Genomic DNA, 18,046 nt, shown 5'->3' on the forward strand with positions numbered 1-18,046 from the left:
AAAAAAAAAAAAAAAAGGAAAAGGAAAAAAAAAAAGCCCATTTATCTACATTATCAGTAGAAGAAATCACTTGCATACAGGTTGAACATCCCTAACTGAAAATGTAAAATCCAAAACACTCCAAAACCTAAACACTATGAGTATGTCAACATGATGCCACAGTGTAAAATTCCACCTCTGACTGCAATCAAAACTCAGTAAAAACTTTGCATCGTGCACAACATTATTTAAAATATTGTATAAAATTGCCTTCAGGCTATGTTTATACAGTGCATGTGAAACATAATGAATTTTGTGTTTAGGCTTGGGTCCCTTCTCTAAGATACTTCATTGCGTAGACACACAAACATTCCAAAATCCAAAACACTTCTGGTCTCAAGCATTCAGATAAGGGATATTCAACTTGTAATCAGATCTATCCAATAAACAGGAACACAAGCATTCCTTTAAAACACTACTTTCCAAACTGGGGGACCACATTTAATTAGCATGGGTCAAGAGAATCTCTTTTATGCTTTGTTGTTTTGTTTTTTCCCTAATTAAAATAAGACTAGAAAAGTAACAGAGTTTTCACATATATTATACACCAACTGAACAGTATGGAAAATTACCCTCTTCTAACACTTTTGTTTCAGTACACACAGAGGCACGCACAAAATACATGTGTTTATATATGTGGAGTAGCAATGAAGTTTCTTACTATGGGTCATGGCTTTGAAAAGCTGGAAACGATTGATTTGAAAATCCTATACACTGAAAAGCCTAGACTATACATTATGTTAGTATGATATGGACAAATTACTAGAAAAATAATATGATCCCTATGCAAAGCAATTTCAATGAATAAACTTCTCAATAAAGCTGGAATCAAGTAACATTTTAAGATTTGAAATGAACTTCAAACTAGGCAGGGGGGCGGGAAGGAATCCAGCCGACTGAGGCAGGCCTGCGCTAAGCACTTCACATACCTCAGCAAAGCAGTTGTAACCCTCAGCCATACCCTGTTAGAACACAGATCTGAGCTACTCCAGGAAACAAATGCGCAAATGACAAAGAACACTTACTGCATATCCCAGCACAGCCAGACAGTAGAGAAGTGCCCCCATCCAAGCTTTCTAATAACATGATACCGGCCATTGAAGAGGTCTCCAATTTTCACTGGATGATAGCCACCTTAAAAAAGAAAAAGAAAGAAAGAAAGAAAGAAAGAAAGAAAATTCAAAAAATAGTAGTAACATTTCACCTCTTCTTTTGTCAATTCTTAATGTCATTAAGGAAAGCTCTGCATAACACATGCAGACTAAAACATGTTTAATAATACAACCTTTTTTTTTCCCCCTCGAGCAGTATCTTTCAACAAGAAAAAGTGTTGGCTGGGTGCAGTGGCTCACGCCTGTAATCCCAGCACTTTGGGAGGCTGAGGCAGGTGAATCACTTGAGGTCAGGAGCTCAAGACCAGCCTGACCAACATGGTGAAGCCCAGTCTCTACTAAAAATACAAAAATTAGCCGGGCATGGTGGTGAGCATCTGTAATTCCAGCTATTTGGGAAGCTGCTGCAGGGGAGCAGGGGAGAAAGAATCATTTGAACCTGGGAGGCACAGGCTGCAATAAGCCAGATCATGCCACTGCACTCCTGCCTGAACAAAAAGTGTTCTATGAATTCCTATTAGGTTTCTTGTCTTAATTTAATTTAAAGAGTCAATGAACCATCCATCAGCACCCCATAACAATAACTTGAGGTTCTATATTTACTTACTTTACTAACTTACTAACTTACTTACTTACTTACTTACTTATTTATTTATTTATTTATATGTATTTTTGAGACAGAGTCTCGCTCTGTCACCGGGCGCCAGGCTGGAGTGCAGCAATGCAATCTTGGCTCACTGCAACCTCCACCTCCTGGGTTCAAGCAATTCTCCTGTCTCAGCCTCCTGAGTAGCTGGGACTACAGGCGCACATCATCACGTTCAGCTAATTTTTGTATTTTTAGTAGAGACAGGGTTTCACCGTGTTGGCCAGGATGGTCTCGATCTCTCGGCTTTATGATCCACCTGCCTCAGCCTCCCAAAGTGCTGGGATTACAGGCGTGAGGCACCGCGCCCGGCCTACTTATTTAGTTTTAAAACAGGGTCTCACTCTGTTGTCTAGACTTGAGTGCAATGGCATAATCTCAGCTCACTGCAACCTCTGATTCCCAGGCTCAAGAGGTCCTCCCACCTCAGTCTCTCAAGTAGCTGGAACTACAGGCATGCACCACCACACCCAGCTAATTTTTGTATTTTTTGTAGAGTCAGGGTTTTATCATGTTACTGAGGCTGGCCTTGAACTTCTAGGCTCAAGCAATCTACACATCTCCCCTCCCAAAGTGCTAGGATTACAGGCATGAGCCACCACGCCCAGCCAATGTTCCGTATTGCAATCTAGGTGTGTACATTATGCACACACCAGTTCTTGGTATTTAAAGACTTTTTTTCTTCTAAACGATAAGTTGAATTCAACTCTTTTTGGATCTGTACAAGAAAACTGACCAAAACAGTGTTTACTCAGCGTAATTCTGCATACATCCAACTGTTTACTCAAAACTAACTAGAAACTGTACAATGTACGTCTTAATTTACCCTCCAACAGCGCTTGTTCGTCTCATCACTCTTCTGCCAACCTCTAACTCCTGCCTAGAAACACTCCTTACAAATGAAGAAATGAGGCTGGGTGTGGTGGCTCACGCCTTTAATCCCAGCACTTTGGGAGGCCAAGGCAGACGGATCACCTGAGGTCTGGAGTTCGAGACTAGCCTGGCCAACATGGTAAAACCTGTCTCTACTAAAAATACAAAAAAAAAAAATCAGTCGAGCGTGGTGGCATACACCTGTAATCCCAGCTACTTGGGAGGCTGAGGAAGAAGAATTATTTGAACCCTGGAAGCAGGGATTACAGTGAGCCTAGGTTGTGCCACTGCACTCCAGCCTGGGTAACAGAGTGAGACTCCATCTCAAAAAAAAAAAAAAAAGAAAAGAAAAGAAAGGAAGAAATCAGAGATGGATAGAGAGCACCCTATCAAGGTAGACTCTTGAGAGGAAGCAGGGTGCCTCACTGATAACTGGCACAAGAAGTTCTTCACTTTGCATTTTTAAGCGAAATAAAGCAAGCTGCAAACCAGCATGGATAATATGGGACTGTTTTTGTGAAATACTTAAGAAATACTCCAGGACGATAAGATGTTAGCAATGAACATTCCTACTTTTACTCTCTTTACATTTTATTCTTTTAATCTATGCTTTCTCAATTTCTTCAATTTTTCTAAAACAACATTTTACTACTTTTTTTTTACTTTGGAAACACATTTTTCAGTCTTTTAATTGAACATTGCTTTTTTATTATAAAGATGTTCTCATTTTTTTAATCTGTAGAATTCTTACAAATTACTAAATAAAGATGTGCATGGCTTGTGACTAGTCTTAAAAGGTCTGAAGCAGTTGTAGTAAGTAACTAACCAGATCCTTCAATGTACTCCCAGAGGGCTCTCAAGAACACTTTAAGAATATATTTACGAATATTTAAATTGCGTTGTAGTGATGCCAGAATCTGACCAGACACTGTGTTCCTGAGATTCTTACTCTTCTATTGCCTCTGCACTTGATTTTCCCAGATATTAATCTTAAGGTGTATGACAACATTATGGGGTAAATATATGAACTAAATGACAGTAAATTAGGAATAAAATGTAGTAATTATTAAATAGCTTACTACTTAGAAGATTAAACTAAAATTAATTAAAAGAGAAGAGCTCTGAGTTTACAATAGTTATTTATTTTTATATATACATATGTACATATATTTTTTAGGCAGGGTCTGAGTTTTGCTCTATCACCCAGGCTAGAGTTTAGTGGCCATCTCGGCTCACTGCAGCCTCTATCTACCTCCTGGGTTCAAGCCATTCTCCTGGCTCAGCCTCCCAGGTAGCTGGGATTACAGGCTTGCGCCACCATGCCCGGCTGATTTTTGCATTTTCAGTACAGACAGGGTTTCACCATGTTGGCCACGGTGGTCTTAAACTCTTGACCTCAGGTGATCCGCCAACCATGGCCACCCAAAATGCTGGGACTACGTGAGCCACTGTGCCAAGCATACAACACAGTTTTAAAACCATTAGAATTAACACTCAAAAGAGGAAATGAAACCATTTATCCAGTATGAATTAGGAACACTATGCTAGGCACTTTTATTTTCTAAACTATGTTTCACGAAACAAAAATAAACTATAATATACTGCAGGTGTTCTATAGGGGAGCAGGGGATTGGGAAGGAGGAAGGGAATTCTGTTTGGGAAATGCAGTGTTGAAAAAAGAAAAGCCGATTTCTTGACCATAGGACTAATGTCTTAATACACAGTAAGAACCTGTAAGAGAACAGAAAATGCTGCACTTTCCAGTGTTAAAGTCTCTAGACATACATGTTTGTGAAATTACTTCAGAGACGTAGTTGCATTTTATAGTACAAGTATTTAGGAAAGACATCTATCATAATTCTTACAACCACTCTACAAAGTAGATGGTATTATTTTTATACTGCTATAGAGAACACCAACTACCAGAGATTATGAAGTACCAGGTTCAGGGCTGGAAACTAGGTCTGACTCCAAAGCCCATGTTTTGTCAACTAGTAAGAAATACACTCCACTTTTAATAACTAGAAGACTGCTTCCTGGTCTTAGTATACGGAGAACATGGCATATCTAATTAAAACCTATACACTACTTAAACGGACATTATTGCTAACATTTAAGTCTCTAAATTTAAAAATAATGTATGTATAAAAATAAACCTGTATCACTAGTATACTTTTCAGATTCAAATCCTCAATTAGCCAAAGTGTATACATGTGAGCAAAAACAGATGGGCACTATTTCCAATGTAATCACATCGTAAGCAAAGCAGCTCCTTTTCTCAAGCGCTTTGAAAGCTCAACAACAACAAAATTACTAGTGGAGTCCAGTATCCCTGAAGACCTCAGGCTAGCTAAAAATATTATCTCTATAAAAAGGCAAACTACATGAAAAGGGCATTTTTTTTTTTTTTTTTTAAAGAGATGGAGGCTAGCTCTGTCACCCAGGCTGGAGTGCAGTGGAGCAGCACAAACAGGGCTCAGTGTCTCCTCAAACTCCTGGGTTCAAGCAACCTTCTCACCTCAGCCTCCAGAGAAGCACATGCCATCATGCCTGGCTAGTTATAATTTTTTATTAAAACAACTCAAAGTATAAAACATTAACGTACTTCAAATTTTAAAAATATGATATACACAATTTCAAATCTATATATATTCTCATATCGCAATTCTTGGTTTCCTACAAAATCAAGTCTCTTCTGACCATTTTTCATTCCCTTCTCTCAGAATGGTAGTAGCCTTGTTCACAGGGCATCTCCTCTAACACTCATGCTGCAAGAAGAGTGGTCCCTGCCCCTGTGCAGCAGACCACACTAACCTAACTAATACCTAGGGAATCAGCAACAACGAACACTCCAGTCACTCCACCAGAAACGACCCCAATTCCCTGGGCTTAGTTAACTATGTGCCCCATAACGGCTACTAGCAATGGATACCTCATGGTTCATGACACTGCCCGGCACACAGGGGAATGAGTACAGTCACTACACAAAGTCTAGTTTGCTGCTTCACCAGAGGATAGAAAAGGAGTATGGGACAGTAACAGTGCTATGGACCCTGCTAACGGCATTAGGCAGAGTGCTAGAAAGCCTCAGGTACTTGAAGATCACCACAACTTAAGGGTTTGGTTGCTACACGTGTACACTTCACTATGTGTACTGTTTAATATAAAAGCCTTGTATTTTTCACATAGATTTTTGGGGTTTTTTGTCTGTTTTTGTTTCTTTTGAGATGGAGTTTGGCTCTTGCTGCCGAGGCTGGAGTGCAATGGTGCACAGTCGGCTCTCTGCAACCTCCGCCTCCCGAGTTCAAGCGATTCTTCTGTCTCAGCCTCCCAAGTGGCTGGGATTACAGAAGCCCACCACCACGCCCAGCTAATTTTTTGTATTTTTAGTAGAGATGGGGTTTTGCCATGTCAGACAGGCTGGTCTCAAACTCCTGACCTCGGGTGATCCACCTGCCTTGGCCTCCCAAAGTACTGGGATTAGAGACATGAGCCCCCGCGCCCGGCCTTTTTTTTGCTTCTTAAAAAACACATCTTAGCTGAGTGCAGCGGCTCACACCTGTAATTCTTGTACTTTGGAAGGCTGAGACAGGAGGACTGCTTGAACCAATACCAGCCTGGGCAATACAGTGAGACCCGTTTCTAATAGGAAGAAAAAATCTTACTGGATTACAAACACGAAGAGAACAAGAATGAACTGTTAAGTAACCGTTAAATTCACTGCTCTGTTTTCTAATTCCAGCCTCCAGCACAGCCAAGATTACTGTAACTAGAACTCTACTTATGCTAGTAAGAAGACTCCAAAGAAGAAAATCTTAAAACTCTCCTCTTTAGCCATTTGGGAGACTTGCTCAACAAAGATAAAAATTCCCTTTTCCTTGGCTAGCAAAAAATATATTATATTTATAGAGTTAACCAAAAGTTCAGAACTCCATGATAGACAATGTTCTGGAAGTATTTTCCAAAAATTCTCTTTATTTTCTTACTAAAGATAATATTAAGTGTTATCTAAGTTCTGCTGAGAGTGGTTTCTCAGCTCTCTGATTGTGATGTTCCTCAATATAACCACTGAAAACTTTCAAAGGGCTAGGGAAAGATGAGAATCATCCCCAACACACACAATCACTAAAAAAAGGAAGGGGTGGAAAAAAGAAATTTGTTCACAGTAACATAATATAATGACACATTCTGTGTCACTGAAAATTTTAATACTTCCTTCCCCCAAAATTAATAAAAGCAAGCAGAAAGAAAATCAATAAGGATATAGAAGATTTGAACATACTATCAACCAGCTTGATCTAACTACCATTTATAGATCACTACACTTAACAACAAATAGTCTTTTCAAGGGCACACAGAACATTCACCAAGATATACAATGTACTGGACCATAAAACAAGTCTCAGTAGAAATAAGAGAATTCAGCCGGGTATGGTGCCTCACGCCTATAATCCCAACACTTTGGGAGGCCAAGGCGGGTGGATCACCTGAAGTCAGGAGTTGAAGACCAGCCTGGCCAATATAAAATCCCGTCTCTACTAAAAATACAAAAATTAGCTGGGCATAGAGGTGCACGCCTGTAGTCCCAGCTATTTGAGATGCTGGGGCAGAATCTCTTGAACCCGGGGGCAGAGGTTGCAGTGAGTCAAGATAGCACCACTACACTGCAGCCTGGGCAACAGAGTGAGACTCCATCTCCAAAAAAGAAAAAATTAAAAAAAAAAAGAAAGAAAAAAGAGGATTCAAATCACACAGTATGTCCTCAGACCACAACAGAATTAAACTACAAACCAAGAAGAGAAAATACTCAGAAATTTGGAAACTAAGTAACAAAATTCAAAATAACCCATGGGCTAAAGAAGAAATCAGAAAGAAATTAGAAGTATGTCTTACATTAAATGAAAATGAAAACTTAACATACTGGAATATGTGAAATGCTGTTAAAGCAAAACTCAGAGGGAAATTTATAGCACTAAATGCCTGTATCAGAAAAAGATCTCAAAAAAGTAATCTTGGTTTCCACCTTAGGAAACTAAAAAAAGAAAAGCAAACCTAACCCAAAATCAACAGAAGAATGAAAATACAATACTGATATGAACTATAGTAAGTAAAATTAAAAAGCATAAGAACTGAGAAAATCAGTGAAACCAAAAGCTAGTTCTTTAAGAAAATGAAAGTAATTAACAAATGTTTGGCCAGGAAGATTGGGCAGGGAGAGAAAACACAAATTACCATCATGAGCAATGAGTGAGGTAATGTGACTATGAACTTTTGAGGTATTAAAAAGATAGAGGGGAATGTTATCATTTTATGCCTATCCATATGAAAACTTAGATAAAATGGACAAATAAATGAAAAGACACAAACCATGCAAGGTCCAAACAAAAACCTGAATAACCATATATCTGTTTTAAAAAATATATTTATTGTTCAAAATCTTCCCATAAATAATGCATTGGTATATTCTCTCTAGACATTATGAAATAAATACTACCAAATCTCTACAAATTCCTCTAAAAAGTAAAAAAAGAGGAAATATTTTCAATATCTATCCTATGAAACCAGCATTACTCTGATTTGAAAGCCAGGCAAAGACATAAGAAAACTGCAGACCAATTTTCCTCATAATGTAGATACAAACATTTCAGGCAAATGTTGAACAAATCAAATCAAGCAATATGTAAAAAGAATAAAACATCATGATCAAATGGGGTTTATGACAGGACTACAAAATTGGGTCAATATTCAAAACCCAATTGATGTAATTCGTCATAATTAACACACTAAAAAAGAAAATCCATATTATCAGCACATCAGACACAGAAAAAAATCATCGGACAATACAGAACACTCATTCTTGGTCACAATTCTCAATGAGGCAGGAACAGAGGAACATCAATGAAAAACCTACAAATAACATCAAATTTAAAGATGAAAAACCAAATGCTTTCCCCCTAATATCAGAAACTAGATAAGGATGCCTGCTCTCCCTACCTCTATTCTACTGTTCTGGAAGCGCTCATCAGTACAATCATAAATAAAAAGGTATCATTGCTGGAAAAAAAAGAAGTAAAATTTATTCATAGACAAGCCACAGAAATATATATGCAGTGACATATGGTTTTACATATATACACATATATGTGTGTAAATGTGTATCAGTGAGGTGTGGCGCATGTGTGCGTATATGTGTGAGGTGCAGCACACATGCGCGCATATATATATATATATGATGATTTTTGTATTTTAAGTAGAGACAGGTTTTCACCATGTTGGCCAGGCTGGTCTCGAACTCCTGACCTCAGGTGATCTGCCTGCCCTGGCCTACCAAAGTGCTGGGATTACAGGCAGAAGCCATCACACCTGGCCTAGTCATATATTTTCTCAGGTGAAGTAAGTATCCGTTCAATGATTTTGATCACTTTTCTAATGGACTGTTATTTTCTTATCACTGTCAATATTTCTTGCATATGCTAATACCTTCTTAGCTATACATGCTGCAATTCAGCTAACATCAACCACTTCCAAAAAGTACCTGCTAATTGTCAGAAAAGCAATTAAACTAGGAAAAAAACACACACATAAAAAAGACCGGTAAAGTGAAAATAAAAACATAATACTCAGAGATCTCAATGAAACCTTATGATGACTTGCTTTTTTAAAAAATAAAATCCACTCAGAATAGTCAGAGCATGACTTGCTACTACGTATGTACTAACCACCACTTTTCTTTACTAAAAAAAAAAGAAATTATTTAGAACATATGCAACCAATCTTTTTACTTCAATGAAAGGATATCTTTCGATTATTAAGATGTATGATACAATGTAAGGACAAAAAGGACTGCAAGAAAATCCTAAAACTTTAGTACGTATGTTGTCAATAATGTTCTTACTGAACATTACTGAAATATCTCATTTGCATTAAAACATAAAACAAATAGGTAAATGCCATTAAGGAACCAAGATTTTCAATATAAAAAGAGTTAAAATGTAAACATTTTTAAAAATTGTACTAATGATGTGTCAGTGGGGGTTCATGAATCCTAACAAATACACTATTCTGGAGGGTGTGCTGATGCTGGGGGCGGCTATGCATGTGTCGGGGCAGGGAGTTTATGGGTTATCACTGTGTTTTCAGTACTACAGCGAACCTAAAACTCTAAAAAAAAAAAAATTACAGTCTTTTAAAAAAAGACTTATTTCCTTGCAGTCAAGTTGAAAAGGCCTAGAAAGAATATTTCTGTAGCCAGGTGTGGTGGCAGGCACCTGTAGTCCCAGCTACTTGGGAGGCTGAGACAGGAGAATTGCCTGAACCCAAGAAGTAGAGGCTGCAGTGAACCGAGAGCACTGCAGTCCAGTCTGGGCTACAGAGAGTCGAGAGCACTGCAGTCCAGTCTGGGCTACAGAATGAGACTCGTCTCAAAATAAACAAATAAATAAATAAATAAGAAAGAATGTTTCAGTGAAGACCAGAATACCTAGTGTGTGAGAACACACAGAGGTACAGAAGAAAAAGGTGACAACATGAAGAATCCATCAGACATATTCAAAAGGTGAAAATCTAAAGACACAACTAACTAGGATTCTAACATGAATTAAGCGCATGATGTTGTAAACAAACAAAGACTAATTATGGAATATAATTAAAACCACCATTTCAGGTAACAGCTATTTTCTCAGTATAAGATAGCAAAAATATTGCCCAAGTTGGAAACTGGCCATCATCAACAAAATTTTACAATCATTCTTTAGCTAATTTAGGTTATAAGGAAATATGAAAATAAATAATTGCTTTAAAATTTCACAACACATTCTTCCTAAAACTTGACAGCCATATCCTTGAACTATCAAGAAAATACCTGTAGGTGATATCAAGTAAAAACGTTTCCATCTAAGAAAATACAACTTTCCTCATTAGTAATTTAAAGCATAATTTAAATTACATTCACCACAGCAGAAACACTAAAAATAATAATACTAAATATAAAAAAGGACATTTTAAAAAGGACATTTTTAAAAGCTCTTAGTAGCATCTAAAAATATAAACAATAATGAAGTCTCTGGTACAACCATTAAACTCCCTTGAAGCTGGCAGAAATTCAAAAGCAGCCAGAGAAACCACTGTTAATGAAGAGCTCTTGAATACAAGTCAGTCTCTGTTATTACAGTCAAATACTTCCTATAGCAGTAATGAATGGGAGACTGCTCCAGAGAAAAAACTAGAGCAAAGGCTAATATTCCAAAAGACACAGGGGATTCCTACTTATCTATGACTTAAAAAATTAACAACAGTCTGGGCATGATGGCTCACACTGTCGGTAATCACACCGGAGGCAGGAAAGATCACTTGAACCCAGGAGTTCGACACCAGCCTGGGCAACAGAGTGAATTCTTCAGTCATTCCAAAAATTAAAAAATTTTGCTGGGCATGGTGGCACATGCCTGTGATTCCAGCTACTCAGGAGGATCACAAGGGTCCAGGAGGTCGAAGCTGCAAGTGAGTGGTGATCACGCCACTGCACTCCAACCTGGGAGACAAAGCAAGACCCTGTTTCAAAACAAAACAAATAATAACAAAAATTACTTAAGGGTAAGATAAATATAAATGAAAATAATATTTTCCTTATCAGTAATTTAAATCACAATTTAAATTACATTCACCACAGCAGAAACACTAATTATAATAATACTAAATATCAGAAATTATGCTGTGGTGAATGTAATTTAAATTGTGCTTTAAATTGCTAATGAAGAAAACAGTGTTTTCTTTTTATAAAATATAAATGGATTCAGCTGTGTACAATGGCTCATGCCTGTAATCCCAGCACTTTGGGAGGCCAAGGCAGGTGGATCATGAGGTCAGGAGATTGAGACCATCCTGGCCAACCTGGTGAAACCCCATTTCTACTAAAATACAAAAAATTAGCTGGGCATGGTAGTGCGCCCCTGTAGTCCCAGCTACTTGGGAGGCTGCGGTATCACTAGAATCCAGGAGACGGAGATTGCAGTGAGCCAAGATGGCGCCACTGCCCTCCAGCCTGGTGCCAGAATGAGACTCCGTCTCAAAAAAATAAATAAATAAAAAACAAATTTAGAAACAATTTTTGCAGTAAGACCACACAGATTAAAGGAGAGTCCACTGATTGAGTAACCCTGGATATCTAAAATATTCATGTCAAGGCCAACACATAATTCTAAACCCTTGCCCACTACCAACTACTTAAAAGAGGTTTATGCATGAATTCAGGGATGGTGATTTGAGTATCAGCATTGGCATTTACGGCTATGACATGAAGCCAGTTACTTAACCTGTCTCAGCACTTACGCCCTGCCCCCCCTCACCGCCGCCGCCAACCTCACTCAGAACTACACCTGGGTAGACATTATGTGCCACATTAGTGATTACTGTTGTTCTGCCATTACTCTAGCCCAGTGACTAATGATAGATTAATAAATGAGCAGGGCACAGTTAAAAGTAGTGTCTATGGCTATTTACAATCATAAAACTAACTGCCGCCAGGCGTGGTAGCTCACGCCTGTAATCCCAGCACTTTGGGAGGCCACGGCAGGCGGATCACGAGGTCAAGAGATTGAGACCATTCTCGCCATGATGAAACCCCGTCTCTACAAAAAATGCAAAAATTAGCCGGGTGTGGTGGCACGCGCCTGTAGTCCCAGCTATTCGGGAGGCTGAGGCGGAAGAATCGCTTGAACCCAGGAGGCAGAGGCTGCAGTGAGCCGAGACTGCACCACTGCACTCCAGCCTGGCGACAGAGCAAGACTCCGTCTCAAAAAAATAAATAAATACATAAAATAAAACTAACTGCCCCACAGTGTAATCCAATTCATTACAGTAGCCAAAATAGCATTCCACATACAGTAATATACAGCTGGTAAACATCATTTAAAAAATAAAAAGGCTACACATGGTGGCTCATGCCTGTAATCCCAGCACTTTGGAAGGCCGAGACAAGGGGAACGCTTGAGGTCAGGAGTTCGAGACCAGCCTGGCCATCATAGCGAAACCGCATCTCCACTAAAAATACAAAGGTTAGCCGGCCGTGGTGATGTGCATCCGTAGTCCCAGCTACTTAGGAGGCTGAGGCAGAAGAATCGATTGAATCCGGGAGGCGGAAGTTAAAGTGAGCTTAGATGGTGGCACTGCACTCCAGCCTGGGCAACAGATCGAGGTTCTGTCTTTAATAATAATAATAATAATAATAATTATTATTATTATTATTATTAAAAGATTCATTCACCTTTTTATTGTTTATTCAAACTTAAAGTATTATTATAAGAGAATCAAGACTTTCAACATTCAAATCTAATGTCGCTTTCCAAGATGACATAATAAAGACTTGCTAGGTGTTAGGGATACTATCTCTAAAGAATCCTTGTCTGTGTCCTCACAGAGTTTAAAATCTAGGGAAGACAAATGAGAAGATGAATCACTGAAATACATTAAGTTGTGTATTTGTATGTATATAATGTATAAAATATATTATGTTGAGGAAGGTTTGTTCTTCTGTGCCCTGGCATGACATAAAGAAACAGGACATGCTTTTTACCAGTTCAAAATCTAGGCTATTGTTTTTGTTTTTTTGTTTTTTTTATTATTATTTTTTTAGGCTATTGTTTTTGAATGGAGAGTTCTGTAATGTCCATTAGGTCCATCTCGTCAACCACCCAAACTCTCATGGGCTGCGGGAGAAGTCTCTCCCTGGTAAAGTAGCCACCATGTGATTAACAGCCCTAAAAGGTAAACATGGCAAGGAACCGAAGCCTCGGGCAAACAGCAGTGAGGAAGTGAAAGCTACGACTGACGGAGTGAGGAAACAGATCTTGCAGGCCAGCAAAACTTCAGATGACTGCAGCCCTAGCTGACAGCTTGCTTGCAATCCCCAGTTCCTGACCTTCAGAAATTTTTAAAATAAAAAATATGTAAGTGGGTAAGATTTAGAGTAATTTCCTACACAGAAATAGATAATATAGCTGACATGCAAATAGCACCAAAACGTTATGTGTGGTAATTTTGCACTTACTGTAGTAAAGTCAAAGACACTGACTACTTGTGATTATCCTTCTACAGAGACTCATGAAAGAAATTTTGTTGGAGGACAATGCTCTATGGATCTCTCATATTTCTGCCTATTTTCTGGACGGAGGCATTGACTGATGCCCTTTGTTCCAGTATATCTTTCAAAGGTTCCTACAGTGAATAACGTTAGAAAATAGAAATCAGGATGGTTTGCTCTCCAGGACAGTGACTATCTCCCCCAGGTTGAGCAGGTTTGGTTTGGTTGCTCAACCTTTGCTTACAAAAGTTTGGCATTTCCTAAGCTAGGAATTCCTCACTCAAACCCGCTGTGTGCACAGCATCCAGCTAGGCCTGCCTCCACGTTATCCTGGTTGGAGGCAGTGGTGTGATCTCAACTCACTGCAACCTCCACTTCCAACGTTCAAGTGATTCTCATGCCTTGGCCTCTCCAGTAGCTGGGATTACAGGCGTGTGCCATCATGCCCAGCTAATTTTTGTAAACCAGATATAAAATTCTTCTCATCATCACATGGCACATACTTTAGAACTGACCACACAATCCTGGCCTGGCACGGTGGCACACGCCTTTAATACCAGCACTCTGGGAGCCCAAGGTGCATGGATCATAGGTCAAGAGAGTAAGACCATCCTGGTCAACATGGTGAAACCCTGTCTCTACTAAAAGTACAAAAATTAGCTGGGCGTGGTAGCACTTAGCTATAGTCCCAGCTACTAAGGAGGCTGAGGCAGAACAATAACTTGAACCTGGGAGGCGAAGGTCGCAGTGAGCCAAGATCGCGCCACTGCACTCCAGCCTGGTGACAGAGTAGGACTCTCTCTCAAAAAAACCAACAAACAAAACAAAACAAAAACTGACCACACAATCTTCAGAAAACTCAAAAAAAACCCCTGTATTTTACAAGCCATACTCTCAGACCACTGCACAATAGAAACAAAAATCATTACTAAGAAAATCGCTCAAAACTATACAATTACATGAAAATTAAACAACCCACTTCTGAATGACTTTTGGGTCAGTAATAAAATTGAGGTAGAAATCAATAAATTATTTGAAACTAATGAGAACAAAGATACAACATAACAGAATCTCTGGGACACAGCTAAGGCAGTGTTAAGAGGAAAGTTTATAGCACTCCAAGCCCACATCAAAAAGTTGGATCTCAAATTAACAACCTAACTTCACAGCTTAGAGAAACTCAGCAAACAAATACTAAAGCTGAAAGACAGGAATAACCAAAATCAGGGCTAAACTGAAGAAACGGAGATGGGAAAACCATACAAAAGATCAGCAAATCCAAGGAATGATCCTTTGAGAAAGAAAAAAAAAAAAAATGAATAAAGATAAACTGCTGGTTAGACAAATTTTTTTTAAAAAGAGAGAGAAAATCCAAATATATAATTAAGAAATGACAAAGCAAGGCCAGGCACAGTGGCTCATGCCTGTAATTCCAGCTCTTTGGGAGGCCAAGGTAGGCAAACCACCTGAGGTCAGGAGTTCAAGACCAGTCTGACCAACAGGGCCAACCCCATCTCCACTAAAAATACAAAAACTAGCCGGGCATGCTGGTCTGTAATCTCAGCTACTCAGAAGTCTGGGGCATGAGAATCGCCTGAACCTAGGACACAGAAGTTGCAATAAGCTGAGATGGTGCCACACCACTGCATTTCAGTCTGGATAACAGAGCAAGACTCCATCTCAAAAAGACAAAGTGGGCTGGGTACAGTGACTTATGCCTGTAATCCCAGTCCTTTGGGAGGCTGGGGTGGGAGGACTGCTTGAACCCAGGAGTTCAAAACCAGCCTGAACAACAGGGCAAAACAACCTCTTTAAAAAAAAAAAAAAAAAAAATTAGCCAAGCATGGTAGAGCACGACTGTAGTGACAGCTACCTAGGGGGCTGGAGCAGGAGGATTGCTTGCACCCAGGAGGCTGAGGCTGCAGTGAGCTGTGATCAAGCTACTATAATGCCAGGATGCTGGGTGACAGAGCAAAACCCAGTCTCAAAAAGAAAAACCAACACCGCTGAACCCACAGAAGCACAAAAACAAAAAAACTTTCAGAGATTGATACGAACACCTCTATGCACACAAACTACAAACTCTAGATGGAAACACACAACCTTTCAAGATGAAAAAGAAAGAAACTGAATAACTCCACAGACCAATAATGAGTTCCAAAACTGAATCAGCAATAAAAAGCGTAACAGCCAGAAAAACTCCAGGACCAGATGGATTCACAGCGTAATGCTACCAGACGTATAAAGAACTACTACTCTTCCTACTGAAACCTTCCAAAACGTTGGAGGGGAAGAACTCCTCTCAAATTCATTCAATGAGGCTAACCTCATACTAATACTAAAACCTGGCAGAGACAAAACAAGAAATGGAAACTTCAGGCCAATACCCTTGACAAACACCGATACAAAAATCCTCAACAAACGACTAGCAAACCAAATACAGCAGCATATCAAAAAGCTAATCTACCATGATCACGAAGGCTTGATCCCTGGGATGCAAGGTTGGCTCAACATATGCAAATTAATAAATGTAATTCATCACATAAACAGAACTAAAACCAAAACCACGAGTATTGCAATAGATGCACACTATAGGCTTTCCATAAAATTCAACATCCCCTCATGTTAAAAACCCTTAGTAAAGTAGGCATTGAATGAACATAGTTCAAAATAATAAGAGACATCTATGACAGACCCACAGACAACATCATACTGAATGGGCAAAGGGCAAAAGCCAAAAGCATTCCCCTTGAAAATCTGAATAAGAATGCCCTTTCTCACCGCTCCTATTTAACATAGTCCTGCAAGTCCTGGCCAGAGCAATCAGGCAGAAGAAAGTAATCTAAAGCATCCATATAGGAAGAAAGACAAACTATCCAGGTTCCCAGGCAACATGATTCGTTAACTACAAAACCCCATGTTTTCTGCCCAAAAGCTCCTTGATCTGAGAACTTCAGCAAAATTTCAGGATACAAAAATCAATGTACAAAAATCAGTAGCATTCCTATATAGCAACAACGTCCAAACAGATAGTCAAATTAGGAACACAATCCCATATACAACTGCCATAAAAAGAATAAAATGTACAGCTAACCAGGGAAGTGAAAGATCTCTATAACAAAAATTATAAAACACTCTCAAAGAAATCAGAGATGATGCAAACGGAAAAACAGTCCATGCTCACAGATAGGAAAAATCAGTACTGTTAAAACAGCTATACTGTCCAAAACAATTTATAGAATCAATCCTGGTCCTATCAACCTATAAATGGCATTCTTCAGACTCAGAAAAAAGCTATCTTAAAATCCATAGGAACCAAAAACACCTGAAGAATAGCCAAGGTAACCCTAAGCAAAAATAACAAAACTAGAAGAATCATGTTACCAGACGTCAAAGTATACTAAAAGGCAACAGTAACCAAAACAGCATGGTACTGGTACAAAAACAGACACATAGACCAATGGAACAGAATAAAGAGCCCAAAAATAATGCCACACACTTACAACCATCTGAACTTTGACAAAGCTGACAAAAACAAGCAATGGGAAAAGGACTTCCTATTCAATAAATGTTGCTGTATTACTAGTTAGCCATATGCAGAAGATTAAAACCAGACCCCTTTCTTACAACATACATAAAAATCTATTCAAGATGGATGGAGACTTAAACGTACAACCTAAAACTACAAAAACAGTGGAAAGGCCGGGCGTGGTGGCTCACACCTGTAAGCACAACAGTTTGGGAGACAGACAGATCACTTGAGGTCAGAAGCTCGAGACTAGTCTGGCCAACATGGTGAAATTCCGTCTTTATTTTAAAAAATACAAAAATTAGCGTCGCATGGTGGTGCCTGCCTATAATCCCAGCTACTCAGGAGGCTGAGGCAGGAGAATCACTTGAACCCGGGAGATAAAGGTTGTAGTGAGCTGAAATCATGCCAATGCACTCCAACCTGGGTGACAGAGGGAGACTTTGTCTTTAAAAAAAAACAACAAAAAACAAAAAAACCATGGAAGATAACCTAGGAAATACCATCCTGGACATAGCAGCAGGCAAAGATTTCATTATGAAAATGCCAAAAGCAATTGCGGCAAAACCAAAAATCGACAAATGGAACCTAATTAAAGAACTTCATGATCAGCAAAATCAACTATCAACAAAGTAAATGACCTACAGAATGGCAGATATATTTACAAACAAATCATCTGACCAAAGTATAATATCTAGAATCTGTATACACAGAATGTAAACATATACACAAACAAGAAACAACATTTTTAAAGAGTGTGCAAAGGACAT

General features: G+C 38.9%; 1 protein-coding gene across 11 annotated transcripts in view; it reads right to left on the minus strand.

The window, feature by feature from the left end:
• SRPK2 (SRSF protein kinase 2) overlaps nt 1–18,046 on the minus strand; it is a 277,462-nt gene that overhangs the window by 53,900 nt on the left and 205,516 nt on the right. For all 11 annotated transcript variants that reach the window (XM_017506255.2, XM_017506252.2, XM_017506253.2 and 8 more), the window contains one exon: nt 1,065–1,173. In XM_017506255.2, coding sequence (XP_017361744.1) covers nt 1,065–1,173 — 109 coding nt within the window. The remainder of the gene's footprint in view (nt 1–1,064; nt 1,174–18,046) is intronic.

Source organism: Cebus imitator, unplaced genomic scaffold, assembly GCF_001604975.1.
Source record: "Cebus imitator isolate Cc_AM_T3 unplaced genomic scaffold, Cebus_imitator-1.0 Scaffold352, whole genome shotgun sequence".
NCBI classification, from domain to species: Eukaryota; Metazoa; Chordata; class Mammalia; order Primates; family Cebidae; genus Cebus; species Cebus imitator.